The sequence below is a fragment of the Orcinus orca genome, chromosome 6 (genome assembly GCF_937001465.1).
Source record: "Orcinus orca chromosome 6, mOrcOrc1.1, whole genome shotgun sequence".
Lineage (NCBI taxonomy): Eukaryota > Metazoa > Chordata > Mammalia > Artiodactyla > Delphinidae > Orcinus > Orcinus orca.
The window spans coordinates 83,668,487-83,685,643 of NC_064564.1; the positions used below are offsets into that span (position 1 = coordinate 83,668,487).

The 17,157-nt window shown below is 40.0% G+C and overlaps 1 protein-coding gene across 10 annotated transcripts in view; it reads left to right on the forward strand.

Annotated features, from left to right (window-relative positions):
* UNC13B (unc-13 homolog B) overlaps positions 1-17,157 on the forward strand; it is a 225,468-nt gene that overhangs the window by 113,862 nt on the left and 94,449 nt on the right. For 5 of the 10 annotated variants that reach the window (XM_033431064.2, XM_033431063.2, XM_012533622.3 and 2 more), the window contains one exon: positions 4,286-4,520. In XM_033431064.2, the coding sequence (XP_033286955.1) occupies positions 4,286-4,520 (235 nt within the window). Of the gene's footprint in view, positions 1-4,285; positions 4,521-7,078; positions 15,449-17,157 lie in introns of all 10 variants that reach the window. The other 5 variants (XM_049711628.1, XM_049711629.1, XM_049711631.1 and 2 more) reach the window with 2 other exon arrangements.

Here is a 17,157-nt window from a genome sequence, read left to right on the forward strand (position 1 = left end):
CCTCTGACTATGAAGCTGGATATTCATGCATATAAGCATATATAATTCCATTCCCTCCTCTTCCCCTACTTGAATCTCAGGAGACAGTTACCTGCAGTGGGAAGTTATATCCTTTCAGGCTGGTTTCCTGAAGACTGTGTGTGTGTGTGTGTGTGTGTGTGTGTGTGTGTGTGTGTGTGCGCGCGAGAGAAATTTCATTTCAAACCAAAGTTTCAGTTATAATCCTGACAGGATCTCCTGATTTTTCTTCCCCAGAGCCAAGTAGTACCGTCAGCTACCTTTTGGAGGAAACTCTCTCCTTTGGTCTCTTAGCTAAGGAGTGCAGTGACTAGAAGGAGAAGGTTCATCCTAGGAGGGGTCATTGGTTTTGTGATGTGAACAAGAGGCTGAGGACGTGGTTTGACTTTCCTTGGAGCAGGCCAGCTAGGCTGAAGCCCAACTTTGTTCAACTTTGAGCGTAGAGAGTGGGCATCTACTTCTTTCCAACAAGATTCACAGCCCTAGGCTGACATTACTGTCTGTGTTACCTATCTAACAGGGGAGGTGGGTGGGTTGACTGAGTCCCAATGATTAGATATCCAATAGATACTAAGAGAGGCCAAATTTTGTCCTGTCACTAGAATTTCTTATGGGGCATGTACTTTCTGTCATCTGAATCCTAGGTATTTGCACCAGGAAACTACTCAAAGGCAGCCTAAGAGAGCTCAGATAACTTAAGGTTTTCAAATAGAAAAAAGTAAGCCATGAAAAAAGAAAAAAAAGGTTTGAATTCTGTTTCCTTCTCTGAAAATTCTCCCTGTATTCTGGATTTAAAGATGGGGACTTAATCCAGGAGCACCACATACTAGAGAGCCTTGTTGTTCAGTATTTCATTCTCTTTTGTTTGAGTGCCTGCTTTCTGCCTGGGGCCCATGTTTGCCCCAGATTAAATTACTTTCCCGATCCTACTCTTCCAGGTTTATTTTCTCTCATTCCCTTCCATGTCCTTTCATGTACCTGCTAAATGAGCTACAAAATGTTTTGCCAAAATATATATAGCCTTTCCACCATCAGGCCTTTACTCATGCCATTGCTTTTGTCCAGATTCCAGAAGGTATTCCCCCGCCCCCCATCTTCACCTATTGAAAACCCTCCAGTCTTTCAGAGTCATATCTTCCATAATGATTTCCTTGTTCACCCTAACAGGAAATGACCTGACCGTCAACTCATACAGCACTTGGTTAGTACTATTCTCATGATAGATACATCCTTGTATTTGTATCCATATTTTCTCTCTGCTATTAGACTGACTCTATATGCTGAGTCTTCTGTGTTGTTTAGCCTTCACTGATAGGTACTCAATAAATATTTGAATGAGTAAATTTTCCCAGCCTTTTAAGTTCAAGGGACTTTTCAAATTTTGCCCTCAAACTAGCTCACAAGTCCGCCTTAAGCTGAGTAACCAAACCTGTACTCAGTCTGTCTTTCTCAGTGAAGCCAGAAGTTTTCTGTTCTAGGTGAAATACTACTGTGGGGTAGAGTGTAGAGCCAGTAACAGACTGTCGCTGCTACACTGAAAGTACAATTCTTTCATTCAAGGCTTTTCCTTAATTTGCCTCTTTAGTTTCTAATCAACTTTGGTGGTGCTAGGAGATTTACTTTATGAGGAAACTAGGGATGGTATAGGGGGAGAAAAGCTGGCTGTTGCCCTTGACCTACCCTTTTTCTGCTCCTGTCCTTTGTCTCACCTCACTTCCTCGTATTTCCTTTTTCCTGTCCCCTCCTACTTTTCATACTCTCTTTTCTTCTACTGCTGGCCTCTTCTTTCCACAGGCACTTTGTTTCTTTTTTTAAAAATAGATTTATTTATTTATTTTTGGCTGCGTTGGGTCTTCGTTGCTGCACATGGGCTTTCTCTAGTTGCAGCAAGCGGGGGCTTCTTCGCTGCAGTGCGCAGGCCCCTCATTGCGGTGGCTTCTCTTGTTGTGGAGCACGGGCTCTAGGTGTGCAGGCTTCAGCAGTTGTGGCACACAGGCTCAGTAGTTGTGGCTCACGGGCTCTAGACCGCAGGCTCAGTAGTTGTGGTGCACGGGCTTAGTTGCTCCGAGGCATGTGGTATCTTCCCGGACCAGAGCTCAAACCCATGTCCACTGCATTAGCAGGCGTATTCTCAACCACTGCACCACCAGGGAAGTCCTGACACTTTATTTCTTAGTATTTGCCCTTTATTCCTTCAGTGTGGAAATGTGTCAGCCTTTAGGAATTTTTGGAATATTCCTCCCCTTAGCTTAACAGAATAAAGCAGAGCATTATTAAGGAGTAGTAGGTCAGATGCAGTGAGAAACTAAGGGTCTATCCAGGTAGTTTCTGGCTCTGGATCCTGGGCTCCTACCTCTGGCTGAGCTACCCTCTTCTGGACTCATAAGCAGTAGGATTGTCTATCACTGCTGCTTCTTTGGAGACTAAATCTTGGTTCTCTAGATTATAAACTAATAGCATATTCTCCTACCAGAGTTTAAATAGACTTTTGGCTTTGTCTCTTTTGTTGCCTCTGCCCCCTCATCTGTATGCATGAATAATCCAGCGCTGACTTCTTCACACTTACTCCTTCCATGAGTTCAGAAAGAATTAAGTCTGAATGGCATACTGGTTTTTGTCCCTTGATCCTTTCTAGTCTTCAGAACAGCAAATGCATCAAGGTCTAAAATCAGTACCTCCAAAGTCTCTCTTTCCTAATGTGTGATCAGAGTGCTTTGTAATCAGAATGCTTTGCATCCCCTATGTTTGATTGGTATTGTTCCTGACCATTTGAAGCTTAGCCTCTTTCTCATACTGATTTTTTCCCCTGGAGTTCTGATCATTCTCTTCTTTTCTCATGTTCACATGTTGCCTTAAACTCAAGTGGGAAAAGCTTGTAAGATCTTCTTACCCCTACTCCCAGCTGTAACCCCAAGTGTTGTCTGGAACCCACATGTTGTGTGTTCCCTGTCTCTTTTAGTGGGATTATCTACGAAGTTGTCTGATGTAGAAGCCAAGGGGTCATTTCCCTATTACCTTCCGTTTGTCCCCAGGTTGTATTATTTCTGTCTGGATTTTTTTCTCTAGTTCATTAACTCTTTTCTGTTTCCACTGTGTCAGTATATGTTCTTATCTCCTACTTGTAAAAGCCTAATTTATGGTCATTAGGAGGCTTCCACTGTCCACATTGCTACCAAGATTTTTTTTAAATTCCTAATATGAGGAGTCCATCATCTGCTAAAAGTATCTCCATTTTGGATGGTGAATGTTCCTTTTCCTTATTGTGAGCCTAATAGAAACTTGGCAAGAAAGAACATATGGGACCTTATTAATTATACACATATGGATATGGTATCAGAAATGACTTCTATATAAAATAAACTACAGCACACTATTAGGTTGAATTCCTTTTCCAAGCACAGTATTGCATATTTTTACTTTTGCTTGGAGCAGGATTTGTAACTGTGGTCATTTTAGCTAACATCAAGAAAAAACTGTAGCTAGTCAGGTGCTGGCCTGAAAAGCAGAAATAATTCTATGAAATTGTAGTCACTGCTGTTAGATAAACTAGGCTGCATTGTCAGTAAGACCCCATTGACAGTGCACATGTTTTCCTCTTCTTCAGCCCAGGCTTGGGATGGGAATTCTGAGCCCAGAGTGTGGGTGCTCGACAGAAATTATTAGAAAAACCCAATGTTGCAGCAAGACAGTAAGACTGCTGCTGTTCTCAGCTGCATCTAGAACTTTTAACTTGACTTCTAAGTCTTGGCTTTGACCTTCCTGATTTCTTGGACCAGCTTCCGATGGTGGACCTGCTTATTTGATTCAACCATGTGTTTTTAGAGTCTGAAAACACCATGCTAACTTTAAACAAAAATTTCTCTTTTCTAAGAGATGGAAAAACTGTTTCTCCCCCTTTTGCCCCATTTTGGTAATAGTACAGGGGCAGAATCTATTTAAGACATTTAAAAGCAGATTTTTACTAGGGTTATGATAGCTTAGAGAAGCAGAATTCCAGAGAATTCTGCATTGGGAAAATGCAACTTGGAACTCCTCTAAGAATCAGCACTAAAATTAAACCAAATGTCTTATCTCATTCGATAAGGAGAGAGACTTGTGGATATTGAGACAGTTTTTTGCATGACTTGAGGTCACTGGGCTCATGTGCAGCTCAGTTTGCTGTTGTTCTCAAGGTCCAGGCTTGTGGCTACAACAGTTAGAAGCAGAAAAAAATTCTGAAGAACTAAGTAAAGCTGGGGTGCTTTGACTGACTCTGCTTATTCCACAGCTTTTGAAGATCCTGATAGTGCCGTTGATGACCGAGATAGTGACTATCGCAGTGAGGCCAGCAATAGCATCCCACCTCTTTACCATACGACTTCCCAGCCCAATGCTTCTGTGCACCAATTCCCTGTGCCTGCGCGATTGCCACAGCAGCTGCTGCTTCAGGGCAGTTCCCGGGACTCTTGCAATGACTCTGTGCAAAGTTATGACCTCGATTATCCAGAGCGGCGGGCCCTCAGGTGGGTATTGGGAACAAAGCACTTTCTCTTCCTAGTATGCAGGTCCCAGGATGCAACTGACATCAAGGATTTGGGTACCTTAACCTGAGGTGACAGAGGAAATACAGCAGTATGGTGGATCAACCTGCAGCCATTTTATGTAGATTCTGTCTTTTTTTTTCCTCTTCCATATGTTCACATTTATGCATATCCATCAGTTAGAACTTTCTTTATGATCATCAGGTGAGGGCAGGCCCACTTGGGGTGGATGGCTGAAAAAAACCTGCTCATCTCTCTGCCCAGCCAGTGATTTTGATACACCTTTCACCAAGATTAAAAAAAAGAAAATCACAGATGTTACATGCTTGGATAATTCTTCCTACCTAAATATTTCCCTGGGAACTTCAGAAGAAAACCAATATGATCTCACTATAGCAGATTCAGTACTTTTGCTGGACTTAAAAAAAGAAAACCTTTTTATTAATTTCTTAAATACATAAAACATTTACATGTAAAAATATATTAAGGTGTGCTACGTACTATACAGCAAAGAATTTTCCACCCACACCTGTTGTCCTCTTCTACTGCATCACCTTCCTGTCTCCTAGTTCTCTTACCACCCTTGTTTCTTATTACCCTTCCGTAGACCATCATCATATATTTATTAGTATAAAAGCAAATACATACATATATGCTCCCTACTCTTCACCCAACTTTAAAAAAAATCAGACTTAAAATTTAGAGAAACAGTACAATGAACACACATATTCATGTTGCCTAGATTTGCCAGTTGTATTAACATTCTGTTACATTTACTTTATCTCATTCTCTCTCATATATGTTTATATACACACACATTTTCTTTTTTTGGCTGCATCACATAGCTTGTGGGATCTTAGTTCCCCAACCAGGGCTTGAACCTGGGCCCTCAGCAGTGAAAGCACAGAGTCCTAACCACTGGACCTCCAGGGAAGTCCCACACATACATTTTTTTTTTCTGAACCATTTGAAAGTAAGTTGCAGATACCATGTTACTTTACCAGGAGGTACTTCAGCATGTAACTCCTAAGAAAGAGGACTTTCTCTTACATAACCTTAATATTATGATCACACTCAAGAAATTTGACAATACAATGATATTATTTAACATATAGACCATATTTAAAATTTTCCAGTTGTCCCAATAATGTTCTTTATATATATTTTTTCCTTTTTGATGCAGGATCCAATTAAGGATTATGGTACATTACATGTAATTTCCCTGTTTCTGTAGTCTCCTATAACCTAACAAAATTCCCATACTTTTTTTTTTTTCTTTTTGTCTTTTGAGGCACTAACATTTTTTGAAGAGTCCCAACCAGTTTTGAGAATGCCTCTTAATTTGGTTTGATCTGATTGTTTTTTCATGTTTAGAATCAGGTTAAACATTTTTGGCAAAAAACACTGCATAGATGTTTCCTTCACAATGCCTCAGCAGTCACATTTTACCTTGTCTCATTATTGTTGACGTTTAGTTTGATCTCTTGGTTAATCTGGCATACATACTAGATTTCTCCAATGTAAAGTTACCTTTCTTTTTGTAATTAAGGGTCTCTGGTATGATACCTGAGATTGTGTTAGTATTCTGTTTCTCACTCTTGACGATTTTTAGTGACTAAGTGACCACTTTGATGTTGTTTCTGTTTCCTAAATAAATGCTAATGGCTGTTAGATCTATAAAAGAACACATTGAGCTGACAAGCTCTGAGTCTGCAGGCCTTCTCTCCACCCCCACCTCAGTACCCAGGAAATAGGCAGTCTCTAACTTCAGTGAAAGTAAGGTTGGCTGTCTTCTGTATTCACTGACTTAAGTTGGGCGTGTAGCTTCTGATTCTGTAATCAGTATAGGGAAAGGTTTTCATTTCACTGTGATCCTCAATACATATAGCCTTTAGATTTCACAAACGACAAATTATGATGCTTTAAATAATTTTCTCTTTGTGGTACTATAACAGGGTTTGACTTATGGTAGTCAAAGATTATTTTTATTATCTTTTATACATATATATATTTTTAAAAGTAGTATGTTTGACTATATTCTTGGCTGTACTGCCTAAAATACAACCTTCAGCAAGTTAACAGCTTGGCGGCTTTTCAGATCCAAATTCATCAACAAATTTAGATTTCTTGAAATCCCTTGATATATTTTTATGGATTATTTAACAGTTCTAAACTTTGGCATTGTAAATATATTCTAAATATTGATGGAATATGTTCATTTTGTTTGTTTCTTTCTTTCTTAGAAAACAAAAGGATCCTAAATAGTTAATGGTAGCAAGTGAAGTATTTTAAAGTTGTTTTAGGTATTCTTTTTCTAATGTGGAAAAACTTTTTGACTACATTGCTATAATACTGATTTAAGAACATGTGGATTTCCTTATCTTGTCTTTTCAGTCTGAATGGTTTTATCAAATTGATAATTTTATTAATTTTAGTTTTCTCATTGAATATGTACTAAATCTTATAATTTTTCTTCCTTTTCCCTGTTTTTCCTTTTTTTCTTGCCTTACTATTCTTCCATTTTTATCTCTTTACATCAGACAAGGCTTACAGGTTCAAAATGACAAAATTAGGATTATTTCATATTTCTCTGATGTTGACTGTGAAGAGCAAGAAGGTATATATGAGGAGATAGAGGGGAAGATGTCACAAGAAGCTCTAGAAAACAGTAACATAAACTTAAAGGACGAAGGGGTAAAAGAAGTGAGAACTCTTTCAAAAACTGATAAATATTACAGCCAACAAATACAACCAAAGTATAAGAATTGGAAAAAGATACCATCTCAAAGCCAAGAGACAGAATTCTCTACTGCCTTTAATTATGACCTTAAGTTTGAAACATCTACTTTCTCTAGATATCCTCAGAAATATGATACAATAGATAGGAGAAGGAAAAAGACACCCTTATATAGTCATTTTGAAGACAGTGAAAAAAGCCAATATGATGATAAATCAGGAACTAAGACTAACTTGAAAAGTACATATCCTAACACTGAAAATTGTAACCTTTGCCACGTTGAGAAGAAGGAACAAAATTACCCAGTTTTGCGTCCCTACAAAAATGGATTTGTGGTTAAGAGTGGCATGTGGACCACTAACTTGGAAAGTCATGATTATGATCTTCCTGGTTGTTCTAAGGACTGTGAAAAGGCATCTGGCTTAATCCAGCATGTCACTAATTTCACTCCATTAGATATTCTTGAAGATTCTGCCAGCAGTACTTCTGATGAACTTCTGGGTTCCCCCGTTTATGATAAGCAGGAAGATTTACTGTCACCAACATGTCATCCATCCAATGTCCATCATATTGGAGGTTTTCCAGAAGAATATTATAGAGCAAATCCTGCATTCGCATCACAAAGGATGAATTGTGCTACAGACACACTTGGAAATCTGTCTGGGTGCCCCATGGAAGAGATGACCCCTTCCTCTATTGAGGAACCCAAGGAGGACTATATTGATACAATGGATGAGCTTCAGTGTTTGGTAGAAACAGTGTCAGAATATTTAGCAGAGAAGGAAGAGGAGATTAATAGATTTGGCTCCCTTTCAAAAACTAAAGAAACACTTAAACACAATAGTACTGTTAATAATGCAGAACAGAAAATGCCAGGGGATCAAATACCATCTTTAAACATTGCCAAGAATGACAAGGACAAAGCCATCTCTTTCCCTGAGCTGAATGGAGTAAAATGTGCTGTTGGTTCTTTATTCAGTTCACTCACAGAAAAGGTGGGTTCAGGCACAAAGCATCTAACAACCTCTGTGGAAAAGCTGGTTTATTTAGTTCCAGAGAAAACAGAAACTCTTAATCAGACAGAGGCGATTAATTCGCCATCTAGACCCAGAGCCAAGTCAGTATCAGAGAAGGGTCTTTCCATACAATCTCCATCTCCATTATCTTCTCAAACAGTTGACAATAAGGACGTTGGCAAACATGACAAAACCTCTGAAAATGAGCACATGGACAGTAAAACTGGAAGTTTAAACTTTCAGGATCCAACAGAAACTATTGGAAGGGACTCTGCTTCACAGAGTCAGAGTTCAGTTATAAAGTCTGTTTGCAGCATGCTAAATCCATTAAAAATCTTTTTGGAAAAGGATGAAACCAAAAAAGATGATGACCGGAGCAAGCCAACGAGAAAGGAAAACTTTGTTGCGTGTGGTTCGGAGTCAAATCAAAGGGAAGATACCCTTGGCAATGACAGTAACATTGTCACTTTGGATAGGAGTGATAGAGAAACTCCTCACTATCAAATGCCCCTAAGTGAGGATTTGTTGTCTTCCCAAGCAGCCATTGAACATTCTAACTTAGCTCATTCTGCAAATGAGAAAGATGATGTTGCGAGTCCATTGGAAAGAGAACCCTGTACAGATCTGTCTCTGTTACCAGATCAACGAAAAATATGTGCCAAAGATACTTTAGGACATCATTGTGAAGCTGACAGCAGAACTGCAAATAAAGAGCCATCTTCAAAACCATTAGAGGGGGACAAAATTACTGGTGATGATGATTTCCTTGAGCCACTCAGAAAATCCTTTAGCCAGTTTTTGCTCACTTCCCCTGAGACCTATTCAAAGGAAACTTTGTCAGACTCTATGAAAATTCACCAGTTGGAGGAAGATGGATGGGAAAGGGGCCCTAAGAAAGGTGGGCATTCCTTTTCCTTTAGTGGAAAATTAGATATTCCAATTTTCAAAGTTCTTAGTCATTCTGAAAAGCAGCAGGATGTAAGAGAGAAAGGAAGCATGCTCCCTTTGTTTAAATTTTCTTTCACTGACGGCCATAAAACTGTCAATGACCAGAGTTTTCATGGCTCAGCAGTAACCACTGATGAAGAGATCCAAAGAAATTGCCATGCAAATGCCAAACTTAGTTCAATAAAATCTAGTTCAGTTCCAAATATTCATAGTAATCTAGGGAAATTTGGTGATATAAAGACATCTAATAAGAGTGACCAAATAAATACTCCTGAAGATGTCACACTTAATAAAATAAAGTCTTATTCGGCTCCAAGTATTATTAATGATCTTGGGAAATTTGGGAGTATAGAGGAATTACACTCAAGTGACCACACAGCAATAGAGAACTGTGAAAGAGATACCTTAAACATTCCTGGAGTTGTGTCCAAAGAGCATATACCTTCAGATTCTTTAGGAGGAAGTAAGAATTTTACACAAGTGACATCCTCAACAGTACCAGACTCTTCATTAGCGTTTACTTCTACCATTTCGAAACCCACCTTGGTTGATGAAATGAGTGATGACAAACTTGTAGATAAAGCTTCCAAGAAAAGAACCCAAGGAGGCCTCGTTTCTGGCCTGTTTAACAGGTTTTCTTCTCTTGAAAACTTGTCTAATCAACAAGAATTAAATGTGAAGAAAGATGACTCTCCTCACAGGAATAATACACTGAGCTTATTCTCTGGAATATTTAACTTGATATCAAATAGCAGTATGACTGATTGTAAGCCAGATGAAACAAAGTCCATGTCTTTAGGTGACCTAAAGGGTTTGAATGGAAAAAAACATTTATCCTTGGATGAGATCCCTGTTACTTCATGTGTGACTTTTGAGAACCAGAGGAACCATGAAAAACAGGAAACTTCTGGCTTCATAAAAAGCTGCTTATCTTTACCTAAAGAAAACATACCATTATCTGATGCTTGGGTTGGTAGCCATTATTGCCCTCCTACATGGAAAAACCAACGAAGTGAAAAGAATTTCCCCTCTTCTGAGAACAGTGTACTTCACTGCACTCCAACTGCTCAGCAGGACCTATTAGAGAAATCTTTGGCTAAGAGGCAGACACCACACCATGCTCTTGAGGCAAAACTACATGAAAATTCTAACAAGTTAAATTCACCTGTGCTAAATACTAACATTCTTAGTCAATCAAACCACTATCAGGCTTTTGAAGAGATGAACAATCCTTTCTCTTATGAATGGGATTCTGATATAAAAGATTTCTCTAAAAATTCCAGAAAACTTCAGCCAGTTTATTATATGTTGAATCAAAATACATTTCCATCAGCCGATGTTTTCTTGTGGCCTGACTCAGAAAATCCAGCAATAAATTTTTGCCAAAAAGATCAAAATGCAAATATCTTGGAGTGGAGAACAAATCTAAACAGTGTCGTTTGGTGTGACTTACCACATGAATCATTCAACCAGTTAGCATTTAATGAAGATTACTTATTGAGAGGTGATATGTGGGCAGCTAACTCATTATATGGAAATTCTGGTTATCTTCCAATTAATGAGACTAAGAAGGCACTAGAAGAATTGCCCATTGACTTAAGTTGTTCTTCAGGTTATGAGAAGAGTACATGCCCCGTAGTTGATCTAGACTCATTAAGAATGGATGAAAACTTTGTTTATTCAAGTGTTTGTTATGAATACCAGGAATGGTTGTCATGTCTTGAAAATGGAGTGTGGTGGCCATCGGAGGAGGGAGATTATGGATATTTTATGTTCCACGATGGTCAATATATCTATTCTTTCCTTACTGATTCTACTGGGCAGTATGCATATTTATTTATACCTGATTGTTCTTATGAAGAGTATTTGAATTGTGACTTACAGACAAATGATCTATCAAGTATTACATTAGATGATAGCACTATTCCTGCTTACAGTTTTAAAGTACTTGACAGGGAAGATGAATTACTGTGGTATGTTGAAGAGGAACCAATTGATGACCCTCTTGATTTATCTGTAGTTTTGCCAAGAAGTGAGGGACCAATGTATCTAAATTTAGGAATGTTTTCACAAGTACTTGAAAAGTCAAGTTATGGCCAAAGGGATCAACCATTAGATTTTTCAGGCTATACTCCTCAAAAGTCAAAGGGAGATTTTGCCTCTTTTAAAGAAAGGCTGGGTGGTTCTGAAGACTCTGAGTGTACATTGGATCTCAGAAATCAGCCCCGAACGATTGGTAATCATGTCTTAAATAAAAATCAAATTATAAAGGGAGATAAGAATCAGACTCTAGTGAAGGATTCATCAGTTAACCTTTCCAGTTTCCAGTGGATCCAGTCTTCTTCTGAAGAAGCTGCCTCTTTGGTTCATCCTGAAAATAAGACTAACATCCCACAGCAAACAGAAGAGATGTCATCATTGAACAAAGTGACTTCGTCATTTTCTGCTTTGGGTGCTTCAACTGGAAGTACTTTGAATTTTGATAAGAATGAATCCTTAGAGTCTTCAGCCATGCAGAAAATAGATCAGCAATCAAACTTAGCAGAGATCACAAATGATGGTCTTCAGTCATTAATCTTGAGTAAGCAACTAGAGAGTAACTCCCAAAATGAGGAAGAAAGTCTTCTCAAGAAGGATTCAGAGAGACAAATGGTATCCAATGTTCAGCGACCAGAATTTACTAAAAATATGAAGAAAGAATTCCCTTTAAATAAAAGCGTTCATGTGAAAAAACAAAATTTGTTAAAATCTGTTTTCCAGGTAAACCAAACAACTTCTCAGGCTCAATCAGATATAGAAGACGACAAGATGATTACAGCTGATTCTGTTTCAATTCCTCTTGTATCACAGTTTAGTAGGGATGAATGCAAGAATTGTGAGCCTCCTCAGGACCAGTCTTCCAAAGAGTCTGAGAGAACATTATTTAAAAGTGCACTGAAACTCTTTGGTCGGGGAGAAGACTCTTCAGTAAGTGCAGTAGCAAACGAGAAACAGGAATCTCGATTTTTGAACTTCTTTAAAACCCAGGTGAATAAAGAAGGATCACCAAATTTAGAAAAGAATGGTGATAAAAATAGAAAGATATCATCTCAGGAAAAGAATGAGTCTCCTGGTGTTTCAAGTGTTTTTGGTTCCCTTGGGGATTTCTTTAAAACCAATGTATCTCCTAAACAGACAACTGAAAATATGTCTGTTTCTTCAGTGACTAATAAGGATGAGGTCAAGTCAAGTCCTAATCCTGCACATCTAACTAAACAGGATGTTGGGAACTTTCCTGCTGCACCAGTTTCCTCTAAAGGGAAGGTTCGAGTTAGAAATCTGAACAAGCAGACTACTATTGATGACAGTGAGCTAAAGGAACCATCAATTAGGGAGATCCAGGGTGATCATTTGACTGACGAAGAGGCACCCTCCAGAGACCACCAACTCTACCAGTCACCAAATTCATCTTTCTCAACAGGTTGTCTCAAAGAATCCTCCAGAGATTCTTCAGTAGAGACTAGTGGTGTGTCTACAGTGACAGTAGTTCCAAGAAGTGATAAAATATCATTAGATATTCTGAGCAGAAGAAATTCAAATGAACAAGATCATTTTTCTGACAAAGACCAGAGTTTTTCAACTGCCACAACATCTCCATCCCAACCAGAATTACCAACCAGAAAGAGTATATTTTCTTTCCTGACTGGATCTGAAAAATCTGAGAACAGAGCCTTTACTACTCTACCAAGAACCACATCTCAAGGAGAAGGGCTATTCACACTTCCTTCCTTTTTTTCCACTGCTAACTCAGGCAGCAAGAAGAATACCTCTCTTAATAGCTCTTTCAGTTTCTTCAACTTGTCCTTTTTGGATGAAAAGCAGCAGACTCCTGGGGAAAAACACAGCCTTTCAGCTGTTGCTCCAGTGACTTCCCAGGCCTGTAAGAAGCCAAGTGTTTTTGTAGACATGAGTAATACAATGACTAGAGAAGATTCTAATGACATTAGAGGTAACATAGTCCCGGAGGTAGTTCATGAACAGCAAATGGTTCCTTGTGTTTCCATTAGCAACACCACTAAGGTTACCTCCCTTGCAGATGAGTTCAATGTAGAAAACAACTATCCAGGAAAACTAGGTCCCAGTATTGGACCAGGGACATCTTTAAAAGATTTCCAGGTAAGTCAGTCACAAAAAGACATTGTTCCTCATTCACCACAATTTCAGGCACAGTCTGAAACACTGCTCATTGGTCCAGAGACCCTTGAGGTATCTCCCCATGAAGAAGAGGCTTTCATACAGGAAGCCTTTCTGAGTGACTCACCAGCCAGCTCTTTTTCACATGATAGCCATTTGGTTGAAAAGCTCAACCATTTTGACACATGTACTACATACCACCAAAGTGAAAGATTTACTAGTGACCCACTGAACTTGCCCTTAGAAAAGGCCCCTGATGAGGTCTTAACACAGATCCTGGAGCCAGCTTCTTCCTCTGTGGAGCCAGGATGTACAGGGCACCTCCAGAGTCAAGATGCAGATAAAGTGGAAGACAAATCAATGTTGGAATCTTCAGTAGAAATGCTTTCAGGGTTTGTGACCAAAGTGAAGTCTTTCTCTGGGTCCTTAATTGAACCTCCTAAAACTTTCTCTGAGCTTTTCTCTTCTCCTAAACCTCCAAAGAAAAACTCCTTTTTCTCTTTTTCTTCTGGTGCATCATCTCAGCCTCTCAAAGGTGAGTTATTTGGACTTTTTAAAAGTCCCAAACCAGAGACATACAAACAAGAATCATCTATTCCAGCTACTGCATTGCTTCAAAATGGTGGTTCCAGACATACTGGAGAATCAGTACCTCCCGAAAATTTGTGGAAAGAAGCTACCTTTGGAGCACTCAATTCAGAAGCTATAGTCAGTGACTGTAGAATGACTGTGGTTAGTGCAAAGTCAGACTCGGAGACCTTGACGGATGATCCTAACCTAACAACTGAAATGGAAAACAATAATATTCCTGACAATATTCCAGAACCCCAACGTTCTGAAACAATTGAGACTGCATCTTCTGTCTCAGGGGACAATACTGGGCAAGGAGTCTTGTCTCTGAGTGATGAAGGAGACATGGGGATGTTGCAGGGTACAGACACAGAGGCATCATTGGAAGCAGAGCATATCTCATTGCCAGCACAGTTGCATCCAGAACCTACCTGGATTGCCAAAGAGCTTCCTCCTCCAATTCACCTACCTCTTCCTCTTGAGCCAGAGCCAGATATGCAATCTGCCTCCACAAACCAAGACTTCTTAGAGCTACAGGCAACCAATTCACTAGAAACCAATACTACAGTGTTCAGTGAGGCAAGTGTTGGCCAGAGTGCCACACTGGAAACCCAAGGGTACCTTTCTCACTGTCCGATGGAGGAACCTGTGCTTTGTGCCAAAGAAAACTATGGGATACTTGATGCCCAGAAAGGTCCACCCGCAGTCCCCAAGGGAACGGAGCAGCCAAGTCCTCATTTTGAAATCCCAAACATGATCAATTGGCCAAAACTCCATTTCCCATCCTCTGCTACTGACTATCGGAAACCACTGAGCTCTTTCTTTTCCTCGCCTTCCTCCTCTGGCAATAGGGCAGCAGAGACTGGTTTAATGTCCAGTTTTAAGAAGTTGTCAACTCTATTTGAGGGAGGTAATGAGGGGAAAGGGAGTAGTGCAGTGGCAAGTGATTCAAAACTAAGGTTTGGAAAGAAGCTGGATCTTTCATTCCCGTGGCCGAAACAGAACAAATGGGACCCTGAACAAATGCCTGCAGAATCCTCCTCTCCAGTTTTGGTTATCAGCAGTGATCAGGACCTTAAATTCAGTGAGGCTGACAAAACTTTGGAGTCTTCTCAAGTGTCTGGGGCCAGTGCTGAGCCAGCTAAGGTTTTGACTCAGCCCTCTGGGACCTCTGGGCAGCTGGAGACCAGGCCAAGTATATGTGCTCATGAGCTTTCAGGGCCTGGAGAAGTGGAAAACCATCAGGAAATCCCAGCATCTGGAGAACACGGGGGTACCAAAGATAACCTCTCTGACCCCACCTGTCCTTCAGAGAGTCATGAGGAAGAACACTGCACTGTCTCTGAGCTACTTCACCAGCCAGAAACACATGAAGAGGAGACAGCGCCTGCTAGCATTGACTCTGATTTAAATGTACAGCAGCCAGTTGCTCTACATGACATCAAGGAGCCAAAGACCAGCAAAAGGCCTGTTCTCAACTAAAGCATCATAAATGATTTTAAAGAATTGACCATTTATGATGCAGTGACTTAGTGGTAGCTTAATCATAGCCTGCTTTTTATCCTTCCTGTGTCTTTCCCAGCACCTGAGCTTCATGTTAATTAGGGGTTAAGTAAGAAGAAATAATAGGTGGATATTGTCATCTTCTCTTCTCTGCCAAATGTAATTCATTTATTGGAACAAGGAGCTTCCTGCTTAAAGGGAAGACTAGGTCGTGAGATTTACTCACTCTGGTTTGCTCTGCCTTGAATAATGCAGAATGGAGAAGGGAGGGCAAGAAGAGGCAGCAAGTCACTGAGTGGCATATATTAATTACAACCACATGATAGGCTAGAATGCTTCCTTGGGCCTTTGGCACTTATATCTGTAATAGCTAGGAGAGACCTACTTTGCTTTGCTTTTCCAAGTCTTCTAAGATGCTTTCTCCAGTGGCAATGAGGGTATTAAGTAAAATACAAAATGCAAAGCATGGCTTGGAATAATCTATACTATATATATTCCGTATGGATTTGCACAGCTTCTTCCAGTCTCTGCATTTTACTACCCATGAGACTGGTGTCTGATAAGTGCTTTCAGTACAGTCTCACAGGAGCTCAGGGCTATCGTTTGCTGTAGTTATTCAGTCTGGATCATTGTGCAGGGTCCACCTGCAAAGGATACTATTATTTCCCCTAAGAAGAAGCACCATACAGGGCATTTTAAGAATGCTGCCTTGAACGCTGGCCCAAACCAGTCCAAAGAGGCTGGTCAAGTACTTTGGAGGTTATGTGAGTATGTGCTCATACGTGTTCATGTGTATATGTGTGCTGGGAACTACTCAGAACAGCGGCTTGGTACCTATCCTGCATGGGATGAAGAATCAGAAATCAGCCTGGAAATACCAGATAATTGGGAGGAATCATAGGGAAAATATCACTGGAAAACAATAATGATTTATCTTCATTTGGCCAAGAGTAAACATAAGCCCTTTAGTTAAAGCTTGACTCTTTGGCAAGGAAATTCCTTGTCCTTTTGCACAGAGGCTTTCCAGCAGAATACCAGAAGTAAAACGAAGGGCCTCTGACTTGGGATGGAACTATCCAAATGGGCTAGGATAGATCTTATATTGATAGATCATCCCCAAGTCCCTCCATTTTGAATAGGACTGAATCCCCCAAATTCAGTATACGGCTTAAGGGAGTAACTTTGAATAGTATTCTTTCTGGTCACGATTCACTGCCACATTTGCTATAGCTGCTGCCTCTTATACCAGGGGAACAAATTTCCTTTCCGGGTATGGGAATTCAGGTGGTTGAGAGAGGGTTAGGCTGGCCTCTCTTCAGGTACAGAAATGCATTAATATGGCCCTGACTCAGATCTTGGAGTTGGACTGTGTCCACTTTGCCCGAAACTGAGCCATGTCCTGAGAGCAACTCAGTTATAGGTGGGCAGGTTCATCTTTGGGACATTCGCTGTGCTGCCAGGGATACCACTGTAACATCCATGTTGATGAGACCATTCCCCTGAGGAATTTCTTGGTCCTAGCCTCCATTTCCCAGTGGCTTCCATTACCTCATACAGATGGCTGAGAGATAATTGAAGGAACATGTTCACTCTCCTTTGCTCATTCTGAGGAACACACATTTACATTTACAATTGGAGAGGAAGAAAAGGGGATCTCAATTTAATAGGTAGT